Raw genomic sequence first — 25,654 nt, 5'->3', positions numbered from 1 at the left:
GCAGCAGCATGACTAAAGGAGTCATTTATTTTTACTTGAGCTCTCTGGCTTGCAGTTGAAGAGTGAACAAAATGTATATTTTTTTAGCCGTGTTTGGTGGTTCTTTCATGACAGAGCTCTTTCTCATGTTGGTTGGTCAGACAGCTTTGCTTTTCCCTTTTTGTTTATTCGCCTTCTGTGGTGATGGAAATGGCAACAGGGACATCACAGCCATGCTGAATTGATATCCCCCTTCCCCCACAACTTTCCATACAAACTACAGCAGCCCTCTGCAGAGTTGTTGTTCCTTCAGGTTATCCAATGCATGCCCCAGAGTCTCCTCCCAACCAATAGCTAACCCAACCCCAAAGGGAGCCTGCTGAGAAGAAGGCCTTAAGTGACTGCTTATTCCTGATGTTATAAGCCAGTCTTAAACGGTATATCTTTTTATAGTTTGAGGAGTAAAGGACCGTCTGTTTACCTAGCTCCAGTGAGAGACACAGTGGGGTGATGCTGACAGTATGAACTGGCGTGTTTGATGATTTCTTTAACACACAGACTTGATGTAGCATACTATACCAACAACAAAGTTCAGGAAGAAGATGGACAGTAGAAATGCTTTCATATCTTATCCACCACTCTATATCTCAGGTTCCTATAATTCCTTTCGTATTGTGACGGAGCTATGTTCGATTTGCTATATCTTATGCAGGCTTCCCTGAGCAAGGTGCAGCCAACTAAATAAGTAAACGCTTTCAAGCTGAAACTTAGTTTTGGGTTTTTCTTTTTAAACATGCTAAAACCTGAACTGCAGATATGTCTGAAATAGATTTGAGCCGAACTGCAGGCTGTATTAAACAGTTCATTACGAACACTTTGCCATTTGACTTTCTAGAGGTTTTTGTTGTTATTACCATACTATGGGCTCAGAACAGTCTCATAATTCACACATGCACACAGAAGGATTCACACTTGTCTTTCATGATCCGCAAAAGGATTCACACTTGTATTTCCGGATCCACACTTGTGTTTTTCAATGCACACACAAATGTGTTCCGTTTGATATACATGTAAATAAAATCCAAACACAGAAAAAAGTTTTACATATTATATTTACGTATTTTTGATCCACACATATTTGTTTTCAGTTTAAATCGCCTGAACCTGCAAACACAAACCGCTTTCTGTGCATGGATCGCTGTGCATTCGTGTGTGGGTTTTTTGAGACTCCACTGACGCTCACGCGATTCGCACTTGTAATTTCTCCAGTCTAAGCCAATCACATGAGAGCGCCCCCACGAGGGTAGGATTCATTGCGTGCATGACGCTTCATATACGCATTTTGCGCAGTCCGGTCAGCTCGCTAAACAGAGGGCGGAGCTTCAAGTGATCATGCAGAGCTGCGTGTCTCCGTCAGACTCAGCAGCTGATCTGATCTCTCTCTCGCGTCCGATTATACTTCACTCGCGTTTTTGCCCATATCGATCAGATCCAGCTCTCCTGATCGGCCTTTTATAGAGAGCACCGATCAAATTATTTAGAGTGAATATCGGCCGATAATGACCGGCGAGGCCAGGCTCCCCCCGTTGACAATTCACTGTCTAGCACTGGCTTCGTAGTAGTAGCGTGTCGTGGGAAAAAAATTAAGGGAAGCCAATAATAAGTCCTTTCTTTTGGGGTGGGGGGGGTGTGGTGGTCAATGTAATAACGTAACCAGATGAGTGATTACAGCGCCCGGTATCATTTTACACACATTTGTATCATACAGATGCAGGGCTTACACACGCCTGTTATCTGACCGACAGGTCCGCACGCACTCTCCAGCCGAAACTCTAATAAGCATTAATTCACAAACTAAATCAGGAGACCTTTAACGTTTTACTTCCGGTTCGCTCCTTTGTTCTTCGCTGTACACAGCTCCAGTTTGGGCATTGGCCTGTCATCAGATTGTATTTGTTGTTGCTGCTGCAGCGGAAGTTTAGTACAATTATTTTTGATTAAATACTCCGAATCTCCACCCTCCATAATTGCTTGCTACTTTCTAACGGCGGTGAGAGTGGTGCAGTGACGCTATTTTTTCTATATTAGATTTATGATTCGAAAATTATAAAAGTAGGGTAGACATGTGGATATTATCCAACTGAACAAAACGTGCATTTACCTAACAGGTTCGTTTTCCACTGACCTTTTTTCGAGCTATTTTCCAAAATCCTATGGAGAAATCCCATTGCTATTTTGTCGAGGGAAACCGAGCGCAGCTTACTTCCGCTTTTTGGGACGCGTCACTGCACCACTAAGTTGATGTGATTTGATTGGATTGTGAGGCAAGGGAAGCCAGCCGGCTCTGGCTTCCCTTGGCATGGCCCTGACCAATCACAGGTTGGCAGGGGCATGACGTGAGCCTCATCTGATTGGTCAATCCCTCCATTTTTTTTCACCAAGGGAAGCAAATTTCGGCTGGCCTCCTCTCGCAACAGAGAGTGCAATCTACTGTTTCACCATAACATCTAGAGGGGCGCTGTTTCACTCTTTGTAAAATACTCAATGAGAATGGGGGAGAGACGGGCCGGCAGCAACACACAACAAAGAATTTCCGAAACTAAACGAAGTGTTTTTATTTATTTTCTTAAAATTATAACTACAATCCGAAAAAACAGGGGAAGCCTGGCTTCCCTTGGCCTCCAGGAGAAAACGCCACTGCTTCGTAGTGCACTGATAGATTAGGCTAAGCTAACCTGTAGCTGCTCCCTCCACACTCACACCAACTTCATGCAGACATAAATAAAGCAGCTGTATTCGCCATACAGGAAACACACATTTAAAACCGTTTTGCCTGCCGTTTTTGTGTACACACATATATTATATTTATATTCATCAATGGTTCGGAAAGTGGCGCTGTACCTTAATAATATAAAGGCTTGTATTTGCGTGCATTTCCTGTTCGGAAAGTGGCAATGTACTGAGAGTGGAGGTGTCCTGAGATTATTGCCCAAAATGCGTACATGAAGCGCTACGTCATGAACGCAAGAAATCTACCCTCGTGGGGGCGCGCTCATGTGATTGGCTTAGCATTGAGGAGAGATCTGATTGGCTATAGATAGAAAAAAATTACAAGTACGAATCGGGTGAGCGTCAGGGGAGTCTCAAAAAACCCACACACGAATGCACAGCGATCCGTGCACAGAAAGCGGTTTGTGTTTGCAGGTTCAGAGGATTTAAACGGAAAACAAATGTGTGGATCAAAAATACTTATGTAAAACTTTTTTCTGTATTTGGATTTTATTTACATGTATATGAAATGGAACACATTTGTGTGTGCATTGAAAAACACAAGTGTGGATCCGGAAATACAAGTGTGAATCCTTTTGCGGATCATTAAATACAAGTGTGAATCCTTCTGTGTGCATGTGTGTATTATGAGACTGTTCTGAGCCCATAGCCTAACTGGATGGTCCTCACTCACTATGCGTAGGATGCAGCATTGGTTTTTATTAATGTATAAAGCCATTTTAGGAAATCTTCCACTCTACATATGTGCAAGATTTGCTCCAGTTTGTGACTTTTACAACCTCAGATCCAGTGCCTTGATACGGTTCCAGGTTCCTGCTGTGCGGACTGAGGCTGGAAAAAGGAGTCTCTTTTATTATGGTCCTTGGTCTTGGAATGACCTTCAATCACGCCTCAAACTGACGGCACTTGTTTCTATAGCCTGTTTTAAATTGAAGTTGTCAGAAGTCCTTACCACCAGCTGCTCTTGCAGTAATAAGTAGTGCCTTTCTTACTGTCCTAATGTGCACAATGTAGTAACTGCTTTTTTTCGTCTTTTGTTTTATTAGTTATGTTCTCTGTATTTTATATGTTTGTGTTATGTGTTATGTGTAACGTTGCTGCCTTCTTGGCCAGGTCAGCATTGTAAATGAGATTTTATCTCAATGCTTTTTTATCTGGTTAAATAAAGGTTAAATAAATAAAAATAAATACTATACATCCAGAAAACTACGAAACACAAGACATTTTGTCACAAGACAAAACTACAACTGGAGTGCAATAAACGACTTCTTGATCACAAAGGTAAATGTTATTTTAGAATTTCACTGTGAAGTACACCTTGACTTATTGACTGTGAAAATGCAATGTTCTATTTACCTGTCCATACTGACTACACACATTTACAGACTATGCAAACACTACCACATGTTGGAACAGTATAGTATACTTTTTGTTTTTTTAAACAGGAAGCAATACCTACCCCCCAGCTTGTTATCTTCTCTTCACAGTAGGGGGTGTAATGATATGCTAATCCTGCCAGCCAAGTTGCTGTAGAAGGTGTGAATATTAAAGCGTAAAATGAAATGATTCTCCTTTTCATAAAATGTTTTGTTGAAGCCTCAAGGTGTGGGCTCACCTTGGTCATTGTGGGGAGATTTCTCAAAGCAAAACACAATGTCTTTTTGAGTGAGATCACAGAAGCTCCTATAATCTCATTACACGTCTCGCCTCTCTGGAGCTCTGTCTTCTACCTTTGTCCTTGTTTAGGTAGATACTTTGTGTTATATATATATATATATACACTTCCTGATGAAACACACCTGAACATATTACATGAAGATATAAAAAATGTTAAGGTCTAAATGACCAACCTTAGTCCATATTGCGCAGTATGTTTCAGAGGCATGGTGCAGTGTGCTCAACATACAGAGCCTAGCTTTATGATCTCATGAATAGTGTTATGGAGGTGATTATATCCAACTATGTTTAACTGGAAACGGACCAGGCTTTGCCTAATAGGACCATCACTGAATTGACACAATGGTGACCATTTAGGTTTTTCTTCCCCCTCAATGCTTATAAGCAAGTGTATAGTTGCAGCCTGTGGCATATCCACCTGTATTAGTCACATGTTAGACTGCATGATGCTGCTATGCTAAAGAAAATCTGATTTCCCATATCCCTTAATGGTTTGTTTGTCAAAAATATTGCCATGTGAATATTTATCTATGCTTCTGTGATAGACATCATGTTAAAACTAGGTTAAAGTAATCAAGCTAGCTTTTTCTGTCACTCGTATGTATTTTAAGTATAGATTAATAACGGGCTGCAGGTCTAGGCAAAGCTGCTGTATGAACCTGCAGTTGCATACCAATGATCATCAGTGCTGAGACAGGCTGGCCCTTGGCAGAACCAGCCTCCTGACCCCTTGTTGTTTCCTCTACCCTTGACCTGCTTTCAGGCTCTCAGCATCAACATCTCTTCTGTTGCCAAAGTCCAGCATGTAAAAGTCCATACATAAACACTGCTAAATCAAATGTAAAACAGTATTCACTGTTGAAGGGCTTGAAATAAAACTTTCATCTAAACTTTGCCACCAAGTACTTTGTGTAAACACTAGTAATGCTTTGGACACACTCTTCTGATTTCATTACTGTATGTCAACCTGAAGTAATCACTTAAAGGTGGGGTAGGTAATTCCCTTCAGAAACACTTTTTGTTATATTCCATGGAATGCTCTTAACATCCCTATAGCAATGAATATATTAAATGCTTTGACAATAAATACATTAAAAAAATGTAATCTGTGGAAGCCGTGGCGCTGTAAAAAGCACGACCAATCATCTGAGCCGGCCCGGCTAAAATAACTGGATGGCCTACCTGCCTGTCAGCCTTCGGTCTGTGCACAAACTTATCTCGTGTCCTCATTGGTCATGTGCGCGTTCGTGTGTGTTGGAGGAGGGGCTCTGTAAGGAAGTCTGAAGGAAGAGGCATATATTTTTTTTCTGCTGCGTACTTTCAAATTCTAGCACACTCGAGCTGGTTTCTCCATTCTTACCTACCCTACCTTTTACGTTCAGACGCTGCTTACCTGAAGTTTACAATGCTTTAGCTCCAATTTTTTTATCTGGCCTGGAAACCCACTTTTCTATCGGCATCAGGTCAACTGGGCCCTTTACAACTTAAATGAAGAAGTGTTTGCCATATTCTTTGTTCTAGTTAGACATATTTGTAAAGCTTATTAGGTTTTATTTATTACATTGGTTAAACCTTGAATTAGGGACCGTTTGTCCTGGCTAGGAACCAGGAACTCTGTAGTCTAATGTCTGGCTCTCTGATTAAAACAAGACACATTCCCAGACGTAACTTCTCAAGACAAGAGTATTTGTATTCAACTGTATGTTTTATGTTGTTCTTAACCATTTGGGATAAAGTGGTTACCACATTTTTGTACATGTGGTCTGATAATATACTATAAAACAAATTCCTTTAGACCTAGATTATAAAAAGATTGAACTGGCAAGCAGAACATCCTGTCATTTAGATAAAAAGAATAAGTAAAGGTTTTGGATTTTTTTTCTTTGTTTTTGGTATGTTGTCCTTCAATAATCCACGGCAAACACGCATCCAGGAGTCCTTTTTTAGATGTCAAAAGAATGATGCAGTAACCCATAAACGGACTGATGTGAGCATCAGGCGATTGCCATCATACATCTACAGCACCATCAGACAGGCAGCACCTGGTCACAATCCTCTCAGAATAAATGTTAAAAGGTCGAATGTCTTCATGCTGGAACATCACAGAGGTTATCTATTGGGCAGCTCACATCACAGATGTTTCATTGAATCACGCCCAAGTCATCAAGGTTCAACGGGAAGTTCTGAGACCCGGAGGGAACTGTCTCTTCATGTGAAACATCCCAAAACATGGCTTTGTGTCTTTTGCTTTTTGAAAGACATAGTTGGAGTTATTTAACATTTTAGGCGGACAATCATTATACTTTATGCAATATAAACAACATTACCAGCATTAGTGCACAATATATTTGTCCTACCATGTCTTTCAGTTGATCTCAGTATAGTGAGATTTATTGTAAATGGCCCACATATCTCTTCACGTGACTACCTCCACGTTAGGAAATCTTATCCCACTTTTGTTTTTGCTTTTCAGGACTTTGTGTACCAGAATGTATGTAAAGATTGAGAAAGCTACCTTGATAAACTTGCCTATAAACTACAGGAATCTGAGTGAAACACCAGCGATAGGAAATGCTGCACACCGCTTCCTGGTCCCCCATTCTGGGTTTCCTCCAGGAAGTTGTTAAACTGAGGTGCTAGGCTGCATGCTCGGATCCTGTCAAATTGTGTGTCTGGGCAAATAATTAAGTCAAATATTGCCTTACAGTAGTTACGCTCCTTAAATGTATGTTTTTAGTGCTGTGTGAAGTATCCCCTGAAGGTTAATGTTTTAATAATGTCTATTGTTTTTATGATGTTGGTGCTTCAGGAGAGGAAGCAAATCAGATTGGGTGTTTTAAGACTTATTGCTTGGTTTAATTGAAATGTCTGTCATTTTAGTACAAAAGTTCCCCTGTGTGTTTATCTTTGTTCCACTGAAGCTCAACACTGAAACACTGTCTGGGGAAACAAGGAGGGAACTGTATCTTTGTTATAATAATGATTTATCTCACTTAGACTGCTGAAGCTTCAGAATAACTTGAGAATACATTTTGCACTAAACGAGGACATTATTTCACCAATGCCTTGAATTGAACACACATATTTTAATCGGTTTCCACCACGAGCGTTTGTACGAAACTTTCTTTTTTTACGTAAAACTACAAGCTATCTTTTAACATTTGAATGATCAAAGGTGGGTCCCAGAAATTCTCATTTCACTCCTCCATGCTTCAAGGCAGACTGGAAGTGTATCTCTTTCCTTTTTCACCTCCCTGATCCAGTTGCTATTTTTAAAAAGTTGCCCCAGAGCCAACCTTTCCTATTTACTGCCACTATGCAAACTCAAATCGTAGGCGTCTCTGGATCACACAATGAAATTCTTTGTTTGCCTCATGATCAGATCACTTCTCTCTGTATCTGCTTGTCGCCTCACGTTAACAGAGAAAACATATTCTTCAGCATGAATGTTGTTAATACTGGACATCTTATTCCAGACAGAGACCATGGATGCATTGTTTGAATTAGCAAGCCATGCAGTCAATTGATTATATCCAAGTATTGTGTTCATTTTGAACTTCTTATTCCAGAAGCAGCCGACTTTAGTTAGTATGTTGCTCTGGAAAAAGGAACAGAATGCCCTAAAGCCTGGACTCTAATGAGCCCTATTTCCTGACAAGCCTTTTCCTTATGTTGATGATAGCAGCCACCCTGCCATTTGAGCCAGATCTCCAGAAAGATACAATTCAAGTGTTAAAGAGCTCTTTCATGGAATTGTTTATGTAATGCTAAGATAGTTCTTCATTTGTTTTATGTTAGGCGTGTGGCGCAGTGGGTTGTGCATGTTCGGATCAGAGGGTCACAGGTTCAAACCCCACTGCAGTCAGCATGTTTGGGTACGTTTGGACCGAAATGCAGACATACCTGTTATTTGAACACATTTTACACTCAACACAAGTGATATTGAATAGGAGCAGCATGGTCACAGAAGTATAGATGATCATCCTTCATATAATCAAAATCCACTCTCTTCCATTTGGATAACATGTACTGTTGGTTCTAATCAAGGTAGTTGCTTTCCTTATTTGTTTAGGGTCTATGTCGCCTGTGAGAATGGCATAATACAGGATAAACGATGCGTGATTTCATCAAAGAATGTCATTTTAATGTGAGTCAAAACGGCGTAGGCACATGCGGGCCAATTATTTCCATGCGTGTTTTAACTGCAGCTTTCTGCATGTTGTACTAACCTGTGTCCTTAGGCAACAGAATAACAAAGGAAATGGTGTGCGGATCACACTACCGCCTGACCATTATCACGTTTAATGAAGTATAAAAATGACTGTCAACCATTGTTTAAAACAAAAGCTTGGCACGTTGCCCCTCTGAGGATATTCTTAGAAATCCAGCTATTAAAATATCTCTCTTCACTGCTGTGTCTCTCCTCTCTGTCTCTCATTGTCTTTGTTGTACTAAAAGCAAGACAGCTGAGAATTGTTTTTTCTCAACGGTGACAAAGGATCAATCTTCTAATTTGTGGTGTAAAGTGGGTAAAACACCCCAAGAATGATTCATTAATTAGCTGAATAATCACCATTTGTTCATTAATCTGAATGTTGGCTTGTAACCCAAATATTTGGTGCTACTTCTGTAAAATATTCATGAAGTCTAATCAGAATAACAATTTGTTATGAAGTGAGTCGGGTAAAAGGGCTGTGTTTAGCTGTGATCATTGAACCAGTGTATACCATGGTCACTGCATGCAGAATGGTTCCCACTTGAACTTCCACTCCTGCTCTGACAGATGTAGAGTGGCTGCCTCGTCCACAACGCCGCATGTCTTTTTGAGGTTCTTCAAATATTTCAACAACAGAAGCTAGAGAAACAAGCCATACAAGGCAATACAAGTGATGCAATGCATATTTCTTGTGTATTACACATTGAAGGAGTCTCTGAGTGGCTGCGTTCTGTGTAGAGAGCAGGGCAATGTCGCAGTAAGATGATCTCTTGATTAGGGCTGCACGATATATCGTGTCGTGACGATAATCACGATATGCGCATGCGCGATATTCACATCGCGTTGCCGTGCGATTTATAAAAAAATAAATAAAAAAAAAAGAAATTACTTTTTTTTTTTTTTTTAAGACTTGCGATATTAAGTAGGCAAATTAACTCAAACATGTCATGTTACAATTATTTTGCTGCTTGCTACAAAATGTCAGGGGTACTTGAGTGAGTGACTTGCAGGCTCTGCATGCACAGCAAACCACCAATCACAATCAAATCTCCTAAGCAAACGCAATGTCAGTTGTTTCCAATATCGTGCAGCCCTACTCTTGATAATCATTGAATTACATTTTGATAAAAATGTATAATTTCTGTTAAATGTTTATTTTTTGCAAATTAAGAAGCATGTTAGGCTGATATGATTTTAGGAATATTTGTAACTGGTCACATATCTTAAAGTATGCAAAATAGAAAAATTCAGTGTTAAATAATAAGGTCCTTCAACTTAGATTGTTTTTAAAGCACTCTTTATTCATGTCAAGACTTGGAAAGATCCTCTGATCTTGTTTGGTCTGAAATATTGCCAGAACCACCAACTAGCAGCGACATAGTCTGCTTCACTCTACGAGTCCGCCGTCATCCCACATCATGCTTACAGTCATTGCCTTCCTATGCTCGGCAGTGTTTATTTGTTTACGAGAAGATAGTGGACTTGAGTTTCCTGCTGTCACATAATTGTCCTGTGGAAGGAGATGCCACCGGCCAATTCTGTGCAGTGAGCTTAAACAGATATCATATTTCAAGAAAAATATTGGTTCATATCCCAGGGTTGGTAGAAGAAACCATTCTGTTATTGGTATAATTCATCCAAGCAATTTTTACATTTTTCACAGTAAAAACTATTTATGAACATCAGCTCAGAAGCTTTGTTTCTTTGTATCTGAAATAAAGACAGCCTTGTTATGAACCTTTCACTGATCTCTGAAATCCATTTCATCTTACATACAGATATCTTCTACGTTGGTCCCACTTCATGTGAAGGGTTGCTTACTTTACAGACTGTGACTGTATTGCAACCAGAGCCTGATAAAATGCATGCATATCGCCTCACCATTTCCTCTCATCTACACCATCAGAAGCTCATTCCCTCTCATCAGTGCTAGCACTAGAGGGATTTGAGTTGGACAGATTATCTGCTGGAGGCATTTCAACCCTTCACATCAGTATGTTGGAAATGTGAGCGATCATCAGCAGGATTATAAGATGTTGTCATATCACGATTCATGTTTTGGGTCACTGTGATGGATGTTTGGGTTATGGTAGGGGGGGGGGGCAGCTCTGGTTAAATAATTAGCTGGCACTGCCTCTGGTTGGAAAAGATAGCTTGTTAAAAGAGATCCGGTTAGAAGAGCCGTTGAAAAAGTAGGCCAGTGGTGGTGAAAACATGGTCACTCTGACAACCCAATTTATGAGCATTTTGTTTCAAACTATGGTCATGCTGGGTTGTAATAACACACAGGCTGGTCTTAACAACTTTACCATATCCATAAAATAACATTTACATTTTTATAATCAATTCAGACCAGGCTTGTCCTCACAATCCCAATCTGACAGATGATATCAAGTAACGGAGCATTTCAAATCTAGATATAAGCCGTCTGACTAACTAGAGAGATGCTTCATCTGAGCACAACATTTGTCCCAGGGCGTTCTTCTATTGTCTGAATATCCAGTCGTCTCTTGCAGGCAAATTACTTTAGATTCAAATGATTTCTCCCATAGAATTAATTGCAGTTTCATTACGGAGAGAACTGAACACGCACGCACGCACACACACACACACACACACACACACACACACACACACACACACACACACACACACACACTGGATAGAGCGTCTCATCCCCCTGCAGCCGTGTCTTGGCAGCATCAGTGTTTCTGCTTGTTACTTTTAGCTGGGTAATTTCCTTCCCTTTGGTGCAAAGGCCATCATTTGTTGCTTTTTCTCATCTTCGGCATGACATGGCTGTCTGTAAAGATTTAGAAGTCTGGCCTGTGTAGTTCAGACCTCAAATAGCTTTTTAGTAAACGTCTACTTGTGATGGTCTCAGTCCCAATGTCTTGCTCAGTGCCAAAATGTGTGGTCTTTCATAGGATTTACACTACACTTGTACTTTTGGAATAAATACATGCTTTAAAGTTTCTTCGAGGAGTTTTGAACTTGTTACTTAACAGTCTCAAGGACCTACATAAGTATCAAGACGAGACTGTTTTCCCTTACCCTAACCCTTTTCCAAAAGAGAGTGACACGCAACAAGAGGCCCTGTAACCGTGACACACATACACCGTCAATACCTCATCTCTCATTCATACACTTTAGTTGAATGAAGGAAATGTGTACTGGACCTAAATGTCCATCCAAAACAATCAGGCTTAACTGTATCTTCTCTTTCTCAATATGCTAACCTTTTCACCCTAGCGAAGCTAAAACATTAGTATAGACATTAGTATTAGTATAGTATTGAACATTTAGTTAGGACACCAATTTCCCATCAAAGTTCCATTTTGCATTTCCCCAATCTCTTTCATGCAGCCTGTAAACATGGCTGTGTTGTTTGTATGTGGTAAATAAATTAACATCAAGTCACACATTGTCATTGTTGACACTGGGTTTCGTATCTCAGATTTCCAAGAATCCTCACACCGTCACCTGACGCACAGGTTCAGCTCAGGCGACTGATATGAATCCCGGTTCTGGCATATCATCAACCCCTGTGATCCTCCAATGTTGTTCTCCATGGAGACCATAGAAGCCTGTTTGTGCTCTGTGTTACGGCCCAGTGGCTGCTTGGCTATTCAGCCATGATTAATTCAGACTGGCCTCGGGAGAGAGCAGCCAGGCTAGGTTACTGCGCCAGGGATCTGGTGTCTCTCTGCCATAAAGACAGCTTTTTACCACAGAGCTCTGCTTGGCTCTACACGGGGGTAGAGCTAGCTACGGTTCACAGCTGTTTCCTAAAATAGAGCAATGTAAATGATTGAACTGAACAATCAAAGAAATTGAAAGGTTGTAAACCTCTTTGCCATGCACCAATAGACACATTAGATGTTCTCACTTAGCTATAGGAAAATGCACTTTGTTTTCAATTTGCATCATGGTTCAAATATTACAGCCGATTAATGGCAGCATAATTTAGTTTTTTTGTAATATAAAGTATTCTTATTGTATATTGCTCTTTTTTATACCCAGTTACAACCTTGACGTTGTGATGTTTCGCACCAACATCACACCTAAACACATAGTTTCCAGGTTCGGAGCAGAGTGCTGCCTACGGTACGTCCACACAGCAGTGTTAAAAAAATCTTCCAACGCTTCTGCCCATTCACTTTGAATGGGGTGACGTCACTTTGCCTCACTTTTCGCCGAACTGCATTGTGGGAAGAAAAGCAGAGATTTCCAGGCATCTCAGGATTCAAAAGTTAAGCAATGTTCAACTTTTGAATCTTCTGAAGCTTTCGGTGGAAGCGTCAGCCAATCAAATCATATGCCAGTACAAGCTCTTAGCGAATCAGTGCATGAGAAGCGAAACGGAAGTGAGGGACCCAAACAAACGATTAAGAAAGCACACACACACAGACGGCTATTCTTTTTCATTTTCATCTCACCTGGACGCAAGAGTTTATTTTTCATCATGGCGATCTGGAATGAAGAAACCGAAATGGAACACACACGCTATTTGTTGTTTGTTTATATCACGCAGTCTGTTCTTCTTCTCTCGGTTATCACACAGTCTGTCTTCAGGTTGTTGCCTCTTTTGAATCACGAATACACAATACCGCTGCCTGCTGGTAAAGAGAGTTATTGCCACTCACGCATGTGCAGTTCGTACGTGCTACTTGGCCGTCGGCTGAAGTCTTTGCGGTGTGTTCCAGTGCGACTGTTGGCCAAGGAGGAGACGTGAGGCGACATAGATAAGATACATTTGAAAGTAACTGTTCTTTTTTTATGTCCACAGACATAACGTGTCAGATTCTCATTGACCTCTGGCTTTGACACATTAAGTCTAAATTGCACGGATTATTTTTCGCCTAACACAGAATAATTTTGAGTCTTATGATAACTTTTAACAAATCTGTTCAACGATCAATCTTTTTGTTATCTTTTGAATTCTATAAGATAACGACAATTGCTCATCACAAGTTCCTGTAAATGTTAGCTCATTTTGTCAGTCTAGACATTGCTGGTGAATCTCTTCAAACCGTACCACCCACTGTGAGATAATATGGCTAGATCATAGTTTAATTTGTCCTTAACTTCTGATTGCAGAGAATGACAAACAAGGTCCAATCTCAGCCCTGTCTCTGTGAGTGTGCCAGGTGTCTGTCACTGCGCTGTGCCACTCTGTCTCCATCCATACATGCGCTCTCGTCTCCTTGGTCAACTGACTTTGATGGATGGTTGACTCATACACAGTGTCAGTCTCATAAATCAACAGTTACTGTGGCAAAATGGCACCCGGCCTCCACTAATGGCAGACCTGGCTGCAATCTATCCCCAAAGTTAATACATGGCACAATGTGATTTATCAATGACTTGCTGAGAGACAAAAAAAAGGGAAGATGTCAAGTTACCAGGGGGGCGTTAACTGGTGCATGTGTTATTACTTTAACCCTGGCTTGTCCTAACAAGTGTCTGGTGGACATTTAGACTAAATTCACTTTTAACATCAAAAGATGACTTAATATTGGTTTGCCCATCTATCCATCTATCTATCTGTTACTATACCATTAACTAAGTCTGCACTATATACATCTTGATACAGTATATGTTCCTTTTTTAGGCTTTTTGCAAAACTCTGACTTAATTTAAGAGATTTTTAATCCAAATGAATATCTAAAAAAAACTAGTTGGATCCATCAATGCTGTTAGTTTTGGTTAAATGGGATTTAAAATATCTATGTTATAATTGGTCTCTAACCCAATAAAAGCGATTTTGAAATCACATTTTGTTTGGGGTATATTTTTCAATGCGATAATTTGAAAGAATGCTTTTAACACCCACAATACAACACTTATATAAAGTTCTCTCACTTCGGTAGGAAGCAGCAATCTCAGATCTGCGTGCATCCAAACCTTTTCAAAGCTCTCCATGGAAAGATAGAAGTAGGACGAAAACATTGGTATTTTTGGTAGGGCTGTGCAATTAATCGTATTTTAATTTCGATTACGATTTTGGCTTGCAACGATTACGAAAACAAGGTAATCAAAATAAAACGATTATTATTTGTATTAAAAAAAAAATGTAATTATTTTTTGTATTGGTTGAATTATGCTTTAAAGTTCAGGGTAATCAACTGTTAAAAACATACCGTTTACATTTTTTTTTTCAATAAATAGATAATCGTTTTTAATAATCGTGATATCAATTATTGACCAAAATAATCATGATTATGATTTTTGCCATAATAGCACAGCCCTAATTTTTGGTCAACCCAGCCTTTAAATGACCTCAAATTACAGTAAAGTTCCTTTTTTTTTTTTTCTCCTGCTGACCTCTCATAGCCTCACAAATGAATTTAAGGGGAGTTATTGCTCAAACGATTACTCAATGGAAGGAAAATTAATTTTCAACAGTCCTGCTAATAGAATATAAAATTGAGTCATTCATCAAAGTGAAAAGGCCCAACATTTTGTGTTTTCAGCTTCTTTAATGTGTGGTTTTTAATCCATATCCAGAAAGATTGATGCAGATATTTTGTAAAATAAATATATTTAGATTCAAGATCATCGGCATCGCAAAACTCAATGTAAAAATGTATAGAATTATTAAAAAAGTTATCTCATTAAACTACAACAATGACTGAATTTTGTGTATTTGTAATGGTTTTATTATTTGTTACAATACATTTTGGTACATGTTAATTTAAATAAACAAAAGCGTAAGGACAACGATATTAGGCTTTGTGTAAGATTGATCTATATGGTTCTAATGTTGGTAGTTGACATGAAGAAATGAGCAGATCTCTGTGAGCCGAGGTTAAAGGGGACAGTATAGGTGAGGTGTGTGTCAGTGTTCTCATCACTTTATCCACTCCTCTTCAAGGATGTTGTGGCAGCAGCATACCCTGGGTTCCCCTCCTTCCCTATCTTCTACTCAACACACATGCCCAGTTTATCCAACCTCACTCATTTTAATGGGACAGTTTCCATTCCCTGCACCAAATCATATTGTTTTCACATCCAGCCCGTCTAATGGGCGGCTACGACAATCTCACATTCATTTTTTTTCTGTCCAGTCACACCTTCTTGATTTCAACACGACAGCCTTACCCACAATATTAATATGGCTCCAACATTGTTATTTTCCTTATCTTTTTCTATTAGGCAGGGTTCAATAATAAAAATGTCATCACAACTATTAAGAAGTGACAAATTATGACATTTATGGTTCATACAATTTATTTTCACACACGAAGCACATTACTCCTTCACAATAAGACAAGCCTTTTAGCTCAGCGGCTCCTGAGCAAGCTCCAGCTGGAGGTCACTGCTAAGGCTGACTTACACCGTGTAATGCATGTGCTGTTCCCCATGAATACAATTTGTGTTTATGACTCAAGATAAAGGCTTGTTTAAAGGTAATTGGCTGCAAAGGAAAATGTGTTTCTTCTGTTCTCTTTGTTCACAATAAATACATTACTGAGTGTAAATATGTATACACACACTGATGCTGTTTTAATACAGATACAGGGACCAAGTCACTTTTCATAAAGATTCATTTGGCATTGCTTCGTCAGATTCTGTAATATGTCACGGCTTCCTACAGGAATAAACAACCTCCAAATGAACTTCTCAGTGTTTGAGTCGGTCTGGATGTCTAAGTTATTTTAACTGAGGTTGTTTGATATATTTTGGCTCTGGGTTTATCTCGGTGTCCCAAGGCTAGTTGTAAACGGTTCAATCTGCTGTCAAACAAACAGACACACAGACTGACTGACAGAGACCTGTGTTTCTCCCCTGACCTTTAACCCACTTGGCCAGCAGCAGCTTTGATGCATGATTAATGATCTGTGTAGCGCTGTGCACACACTAAGTAATGTGAACACATGTAAAGGCTATTTGTGGTTGTGCTTTGTTTATTATTGCTATTGTTTGACTTACTCAATAACTGACTGAAACACCTTGTCTCAACTCCCCCGTCTCCCTCTTTTCTCTCTCCCTCTCTCCCTTCCTTCTCTCCTTCCATCCCTCCTCCAGCTGGTGGGAGGCCAGTTTGACCTTGAGATGAACTTCATCATCCAAGAACCCGAGAGCATCGTGTGCATGGTGGAGCTTTTGGACAAGTGTGAGCCCACCTGTCAGGCAGAGATCTGGAGCATCTTCACCGCCATCCTCAAGAAGAGCGTGCGCAACCTGCAGGCGTGCACTGACGTGGGGCTCATCCAGCTGGTGCTGCACCGCATATCCACCACTGACAGCATGATCGCAGGTACCTAGTGACAGCACGTTGTGCGAAAAGTAATGTGTTGTGACTGCAATATCAATAAAATAATAACATTTTGTTTTGTAAAGTTAAAGGCAGCGATTTCTTTAAAAGGGTTGTCCCTGATTATATGAATTCCCAGCACACATGTTTTTGTCACTTGGATGGATTAGTTTACTGCGGCCTTTTAATTCACGTGTTTACCAGAGATCAGCTCAATCGTTTTTAGAAAATTCAGCATGGGAAATCCTAAAATAAAGAATAATATGCTAGAGAAATGAACCTACAATGACCAATTAGTGGGCTAATTGACCAAGGGGGGGTAAGCCTTATTATGAAGCAAATATATGGTCTAAAGCTCCAAACCCCACAGGTCCGGGTAGGCTGGAAAAAAGTGTCTAGCTGAAGACCCTTTGCTTTGAGCTCTCTGTGAAGTGAGAACAAGTAAAGACATGAACTCCAACCTCAGGACACAATTGAGTATTTGGAAATATAGTAACTCATTCTAAACCTTCCTATCCACTCTTCCCGTATATTGTGACCTCATGGTTTCGTCCTTCACTAGTTCATATACAGAGATGTGTTGCAGTCAAAACAGACAACGCACTCCTCCTGTACAGACTCCCCAGAGTCCCAGTGTAGTCTGTTGCCCATCTGTAAATTAGTCAGAATTAATCCTTCAGTGAACTTTCGCGAGCTAGAACAGCGCTGGCCTGGAGGGTTTGTGCAGTCAAGCAGGGGTGATACAGCCCAGTGGTAACTAGGCAGCTGAAAGTAATGATCATACAGTAGTAATATCCACCACAGTACAAATGCTCTGCCCTTCCCTGAGAACTGTCTCAGTCTCATAGAACTGAAGCAACTTATTTTATTGATTGACATTTCAAAATGAAAAAACCTCTTTTATTCATATTTTACACAGTTTTTTCCAATATTTGTGTTTATTTTCTATACTTCTCTGGGAGTTGAAAGGTGACAGGAATTGCAGACAGATATGAAGAATGACACGCAACAAAGGTCTCCGGCTGGATTTTAAACTGTAAATGTTGCTGTTTATGATCAATGTCTCAAAAACCACCGGGGCACTAGAACTTTGACTTTTTCTGTTGCACTTACAGTAGATGTGCAGACTGTCTCTTTCTCTCCTCACATCCATGGACTGCTCTGAATCAGTCTGTTGCGTAAGACTTAGCTGAACAGCAAATATGAAATACTTGTGTGCATATACTGGTACTAATACTTTGCACGGAAATAGACCTAGCAGATAAAAGTGCCACTCATCATTATATTTAAAGGTTTAAACCAAGGCTTATGTTTTTGCACACTACTCATATCTGTCATACCTTGCCCTGTCATTAGTCCGTAGTAACTAATGAAAAAGGCTGCAGACTCCCAGAGTGCCTTCTCTATTTCATCCATGTTTTTTTTTTTTAATGTCTGAGCTGCTTAGCTTTTTGCTTCACTTCTGCAGCTTCACTGTAATGATCAAAATGCCAATAAAGATTATAAAAAGGAGCCGGATTTTAAAAAAAAAAAGAAAGAAAAAGAAATCAGGTGCCAGCTCAGGAATTATTATATATATTTGGGACTCATTCTCACTTCTAAAGTAAATGATTGTGTCTTCTTAGTCTTTCTGTGTAATTATAACACAATGTTTAACCCCTTTCTGAATATGCGTTTGTGTGTTTTGCAGACCTACTGGTGGACATGTTGGGCGTGCTCGCCAGCTACAGTATCACAGTGAAAGAGCTGAAGCTTTTCTTCAGCAAACTGCAAGGGGAGAAGGGCCAGTGGGTGAGTCGGAGTCATTCCACAGTGATCTGTCTTGGTTGTCTGTGACCAGCGTGAGGAATGTGCTAGCTACAACTGCTGCCATCCCACAGGCCACTGCCCTCGTCACAGGGACTAGATGAATCATGTGAAACCAGGCTACTACTCTGCCAGAGCGCCACCACATTACTGATATTCGGTTGTTCATGGTATATCCAAAAAACATGTATTTGCCAATATTAAGCAACATTTTAAGAATTGTCTTTCACAAATTTTAAGTTTTCAAAAAACAGACTGCCTATGCTGTTTTCTGTCGGTGTGTGTGTGCACCTATAAGGACGTAGCCCCAGTGAACTCAAGATGTACGATACATGTGGATAAGGTACTACATCTTGGCAGGGCCCGTGGCACACAGGGAGAGACAGATGAATGGAAGTAAAGTAACCCATCAATCTCTGACAGTAATCAAATTGTCAAGGAAATGGGGCTTTTATTCTCCTAAGTTTCACCTCACTCCCACTTTCAAGCCGCTCCTGCCAACGCTCCTCTCTTCATTTTATCTTTGGGAAATATCCAGGGTGGTTATGATGATTGCAAAACTTTAACTACAAAGTGCTTTGCTATTGCACTCTATAAACCACAACCCTGTTGAAAATTGTAAAAATATATAGGATTTTTTTTTTATCACTCACAATAAACAAACTGCAATATCTGGAACTAGAGCAACATATTTGTGATGGATGTACTTTGCAGTTCATACACAATGATCAGGACATTATGAAGTAAAAGGTGATACTAAATTCAGAGTGTGTTGCTTAGCAAATCTCTGGATGTCAAACTTTGATGAGGTAAATTTAGAACAAGCAGAACCAAAGCTGTACCTACTTTAAGTGTGTGTGTGTGTGTGTGTGTGTGTGTGTGTGTGTGTGTGTGTGTGTGTGTGTGTGTGTGTGTGTGTGTGTGTGTGTGTGTGTGTGTGTGTGTGTGTGTGTGTGTGTGTGTGTGTGTGTGTGTGTGTGTGTGTGTGTGTGTGTGTGTGTGTGTGTGTGTGTGTGTGTGTGTGTGTGTGTGTGTGTGTGTGTGTGTGTGTGTGTGTGTGTGTGTGTGTGTGTGTGTGTGTGTGTGTGTGTGTGTGTGTGTGTGTGTGTGTGTGTGTGTGTGTGTGTGTGTGTGTGTGTGTGTGTGTGTGTGGAGACATCAACACCATCCGCTGTGTAAATAAATACATTGTGTTTTCTTCCCTCAGCCTCGCCACGCAGTGAAGCTTTTGTCAGTTCTGAAGTACATGGCTCACAGGAACGGCCCTGACTCATTCTTCAGCTTCCCGGGGAAGAACGCAGCTGTGAGTATACTTCATAGTGTCATACAATGCAACACCGAATATAAAAACATCCCATTAAGTGTGTTTGCACATAGGTGATGAGCTGGACTGTACTTTTGAATGTTTCAATACATTAGCATCAATATTCCCTGCTTCATATTATTGCAAAAAATGCCATGCCAGCAGATTATGGAGCCTCACCACGACTGTTTCCCAAAATATAAAATAAGTTCTTTATTCTTCCTCTTATTCTTCCTCTTCTTATACATACATTTATTATAAACTGATGGTGTGAAAAAAAGTGAGCACTTTAGATATTACACGATGATTTCTCCTAAATCATTTCATATTAATTGCTTTCCAAGCTGATTTCCTGTGAGCCAACCATTCACTGACCCATGCAGTTTTTCAACAAGCTTCACAGATTATTAGTTATTTTCTACCATCACGACTCAGACCCTTTTAAAACCTCAAAGACTTTTGTACTCTTGCTGAAATGATATAAAGTATCTAAATATTGAGCTGTTTAAATGCATGATGCTTTGGCTGTTGGCTTTTTTTTCCAGCTTTTGGACTATTCAAATCATGCTCTGAGAATTTGGGTTGTACCTTCCCTACATATTATCCCATTCACAACCTCACTGTTCTTTGTTGATCAGGCCACACAGACAGGCTCTGTCCTTTCCTTGCTCTTCTATAGAAACATAATATATTTACTTTAACAACCTTTATTTTGGTTGGAGAGTGGCACACTGTGACGAATTCTAAGTAAACAACATGCCCTTGCTGAACAAAACACAATACAATATACAGAATCATTTTCTACAGAAAAAAAACACTTAAAGGTGGGGTAGGTAATTAACTTCAGATACACTTTTTGTTATATTCCATGGAATGCTCTTAACATCCCTATAGCAATGAATATATTACGGTAAATGCTTTGACAAAAAATCCATTAAAAAAAATGTAACCTGTGGAAGCCGTAGTACTGTAAAAAGCACGACCAATCATTTTCACCGGCCCGTCTAAAATAACTGGATGGCCTACCTGCCTGTCAGCCTTCCATCTGTGCACAAACTTATCTCGTGGCCTCATTGGTCATGTTCGTGTGTGTTTGAGGAGGGGCTCTATGAGGAAGTCTGAAGAAAAAGGCAGATTTTTTCTGGCTGCGTACTTTCAAATGCTAGCGCACTCGAGCTGGTTTCTCCATTCTTACTTATCCTACCTTTTTAAATATCAATGTTTAATGATTTTTATTAAAAGTAAAATGTGTCTGCTCTCTAGTTTTAATGGCACAGTTTGTGTCCTCATCACTGCACTGAAACTTCCTCTCTGACTCAATACATCAGAACTACTCTTCAAACACTCATTAATGCTACACAGAAAAAATGATAAAAACAAATGGTGTGTAAATGTCTTCAGACTGAATCTGTGTTTAGGAATAAAGGACACATATTGTCACACTAAGATTAGTGCACTCTTTATTGCATTAAATGTGCTTTGTATAGGAAGCTATGTAATTGTGTGCAACATTGAATGTTGCTTTAGGCAATGTCAGGCCCCTTACATAGTGTATGTGGTTGCCAACTTCTGTATATAACCATCCATTGCCATGGTGACGGTGCTTTTACGAGTAAAAGCAAAGCAGGTTTGGGTCTGAGACCTCATCTTCCTGTGTTGCCCTGCTTCACACATGCATACACACAAAAACATTATTTAGAGAAATATCTTTCAAGGGGGCTTTGCTTGATTACTTTTTGTGGCCTTTTGACATTCATTTTCCACGCTTCTGGTTGACCTATTGTAACCTTCTAACCCAACTGTTTTTTTAAGTACATTTTAAAATGATCACTGTTCCACTACTCATACCATGTCCTTTCTTCTGTTTGTATTTGTCTCTCTAATAGGCTATAGCTCTGCCTCCTATAGCAAAATGGCCGTACCAGAATGGCTTTACATTCCACACGTGGCTCCGCATGGATCCTCTCAACAACATCAATGTAGACAAGGACAAGCCTTACCTGTACTGGTAGGTAACAATGCCAACCTATGAATAATAGATGCATTATTCCTTTTGTTTAGCATTAAAATGTTTTTTTTTTTTAATGTATGTATGTGTATCAAATATGCAGATATGAGAACTTTGCTTAAGGATGTAACTCAAATAACACAAAGAGAAGAATTACATGAAATGTTTCACCACAGGTGTATTCATTTGAATTAAGGTGTCTAAGTTTGAACTTATGCATGTGCACATGTCACCAGTAAACAAAGATGTATCATAAACTCACTCCCAAAAGTATGCTGCAGCCTCAAAGATGAAAAACGCTTGTACTTCTCTCTCCATCTTCCCCTGTCTCATTATCCTTCGCTTCCTGTCTGTGGAGCGGAGAGTTGGTTGATCTTCTTTTCAACCAATAATTAATTTCTGTCAAAAATCTAATTTATACAGCAGTGATCTGTTTGCGCTCGTGTGAAAATGATAACCGACTTGAGTGGCCAACGAGCTGCTTGAGAGCATTTGTAATAAAAGCTCCCCTTCAGCCTCGTGCCCTTTTTAAAAAAAAAAAGAGAGATTAATTCACTAAATCACACTGCCGGGTCCCATCTCGCCGGGGCATGCAGAAGGATGAGAAGAATCTGTGGAGTTGAGAAATGATTGTTTGCTATCTTTATCCTTTTGAGACCCTTTTAAAGTGTTTATATTATATATTAGAGACTACAAGCCGTGTTGCCCTTGAAGGCAGTCTGCTTGAAAGTGTGCAGCCTCGCTCGGAAACTAACCCTTTGTGTTTGATTTTTCTTTTCCAGTTTCCGCACCAATAAAGGCATGGGTTACTCTGCACACTTTGTGGGGGGCTGTTTGATAGTGACCTCATTAAAATCCAAGGGGAAAGGGTTCCAGCACTGTGTAAAGTACGACTTCAAACCACAGAAGGTAGGAAAAACAAAAACAACGCAAAGCAGAATACAGGCATTGGTTTGGTGACCCAGGCACATGAAAAGACAAATCCTGGATATGTCTCTGTAGATGGATCGCAGAAATTATATGTTGGCACCACATAATGAATCACATGCACACACTCAAACACACATTGTGCGCTCACAATAAATCTAGACCTGGCTTTACGAAGGAACTGTCACACCTTACCTGACTCTGGGGAGAAGCTAAGCTAGAAGGAGGAGGGAAGAGGGAGACCGTAGAGAAGGATGATCCAATACCCCGAGTCCCTTCCAGGCACAACATACTCTGGAAACCATTGAAGTCCAAAACATCCTTTGCCTGTGGACAATTAAAAAAATCCTTCTCCTTCCCCTGGGCATAAAGACATCACACTACCTCAATAAACCTCATGAGGACCAAACAATCACTTTAGTTGATTTTTTTCAATCTATTTTTAGTGTCTTCTTTTATGTCCGGAAGCAAACGTAATAACCTATTTTACTGTGGTTACTCTGGTAACCCATTTCAGTGGTTGTCAGGCTGAGGAGGAAACCAGAAATCTAAGTAGGTGGGATCATAGCTTGAGGGGACAGAGTCTTGAAACATGATGGAGGCTAATTGAGTAAGCTAGAAGATTCTCACCACACGCTGACTTATTGATATCTTGTTGTGTGATTGATACTCCAGATAAACAGTTTCCCATTGTGAGAGTCTGCTTCTCTCTCTCTGTTTTATTTTCAGTGGTACATGGTGACCCTCGTTCATGTGTACAACCGCTGGAAAAACAGTGAAATTAGCTGCTTTGTGAACGGGGAACTGGCTTCCTTTGGAGACATCGCCTGGTTTGTCAACACCAGTGACGTAAGTGAAAAACAATTACCAATATCTTACGCTATTTGTAATTGAACCAGCAGGGGGGCAACAGAAGTTTCAGACTTCTATTGGTATACAGTACATTCTCATAAAAAAGCGAATAGTTTATATTGTAGACATATTGTCTTGTGACGGTTTAAGTCTGTTTCATTACCTACACTCCAAACACTACGTACGGTCAATATTAAGCTACAGCCTGCAAACGGTTACCTTAGCAGCACAAAGAGAAACTGCGGAAGATGCTGCACCAAGCAAATAAATAGTCTTGCTCTTACCCCTTAAAACTGCAATTCCGGCCATTCCTACGCTCTATAGCAAGATTGAATGAGATGTATTAATATGAGTGTGTGCGGAACGATTTCCCTTCGATTCTATTGGCTCTAACGGTCAGAAAGAGATGTCACATGTCAAAATCGAACAAGGGTGGCCAGAGATAAGGAAAATCCACCCAAATGGGCCCAGAAGAGGGTTTTTTTGCTAAATCTGTCTAAAAAGGTCAAATATCACTTGTTTTGCATCAATCTTGATACAGGGTACTTATTATATGTTGTACTTTGGATTCCTAAAGCGTTTAGTCTACTAACCCATCATCCAAGGTTAGTTTTCACTATAAGTACAACATATTTTTTGGACGGACAATGTAATTTACAGTCTTTTACCATGTTCAATCTGAATTTTCTTTAAAATAAAAAACATCTATATTGATTCTGACTCTTCTACATCCAACTGACAGGTTTATCATTACTTTGAGAAAAAAGATTATTAATTTAACCCTTTTTAGAAGGGAAGATATGGTCATTTGTTCTGGGAATGTCATTTTCGAGCTTGAAACCTGAAAAACAGGCTTGGGGCTTAAGAGGTTTAGTATATTCAATGCAGACCCAAAAATGGTATCACTGTTTTTATACAAGATATGACGAGAAAGTAAATAACATATTTTATACCGCATACTAATTCTTTATCCAGCCCATTTCTGTGGATGTGTTCTGTGTTTACTTGTGAATCAAATATATTCATGCTTGAATCCTCTGGCAAGATTCTTTATGTACAATTCCACCTGCGGTTACATCAGGGTATAGGGCATGTGGGCGCATGGAACAGTTTTCTGTCAATATCAATTTTAGAACCAGTTATTGCTGCGGGAGTGTGTACCAAAAACTTTAAAATAGACCTCACTCGGAGATATATCTAATCTCACCCTTTGCTTTCGAAGGGTCTGGGGGCCATTCTTTTCATCTATTAGTATGGATAGCACAGCGGACATTGACTACATATATTGCACACACCCTGCTCCTCTCACACATCACCATATGAACTCTGTCACAATCCCTAGGATTGCTTTCTGTCATGCTGCGCTATGAGATTCTTAAATCAAATTTAGTCAGGAATGAAAACGCCTCCACAGCGCAGTATAATCCTCTTGATGTGACAGTATATCTCCGAAAGCAAATTAGCAATTTGATTGAGACGTGGCCTCATCGTTCTCAACACTTCTGTCTCACTGACCATGACCAGAGGAAGATGAAACGGTATCAAGTTAGCCACAGTATGTTTATAGTTTGGGTCTGTGTGTTGCCAATTATAGCTTGTGTTGCCATGAATACGTCTTTTCCCTCTGTTCATTCAGGCTATTTTTGGTCTTTGTATTCCTTTGTTCCTGTATCAATTCCTTATTTCTTACTCCCTTACCTTCGTCTTACATTTTATATTTCAATTTGTTTTCTTCCTAAAACCCTACCTCCAACCTCTTTCCTGCTGCAGACATTTGACAAGTGTTTCCTGGGATCGTCAGAGACGGCAGATGTCAACCGTGTGTTCTGCGGACAG

General features: G+C 39.9%; 1 protein-coding gene across 5 annotated transcripts in view; it reads left to right on the top strand.

Moving 5' to 3' along the window:
* Positions 1 to 25,654, top strand: part of lrba (LPS-responsive vesicle trafficking, beach and anchor containing) — a 189,991-nt gene that overhangs the window by 8,701 nt on the left and 155,636 nt on the right. For all 5 annotated transcript variants that reach the window (XM_079656844.1, XM_079656847.1, XM_079656846.1 and 2 more), the window contains exons 2-8: positions 16,694 to 16,925; positions 18,613 to 18,713; positions 19,936 to 20,031; positions 21,918 to 22,039; positions 22,822 to 22,948; positions 23,696 to 23,815; positions 25,589 to 25,654. The exon at positions 25,589 to 25,654 is cut by the window's right edge and continues 81 nt beyond it. In XM_079656844.1, the coding sequence (XP_079512970.1) occupies positions 16,694 to 16,925; positions 18,613 to 18,713; positions 19,936 to 20,031; positions 21,918 to 22,039; positions 22,822 to 22,948; positions 23,696 to 23,815; positions 25,589 to 25,654 (864 nt within the window). The remainder of the gene's footprint in view (positions 1 to 16,693; positions 16,926 to 18,612; positions 18,714 to 19,935; positions 20,032 to 21,917; positions 22,040 to 22,821; positions 22,949 to 23,695; positions 23,816 to 25,588) is intronic.

The sequence above is a fragment of the Notothenia rossii genome (genome assembly GCF_949606895.1).
Source record: "Notothenia rossii genome assembly, chromosome: 1".
In the NCBI taxonomy this organism is placed as follows: domain Eukaryota; kingdom Metazoa; phylum Chordata; class Actinopteri; order Perciformes; family Nototheniidae; genus Notothenia; species Notothenia rossii.
The sequence above is the reverse complement of the archived record's forward strand: the minus strand, read 5'-3'. Positions and strand labels throughout refer to the sequence as shown.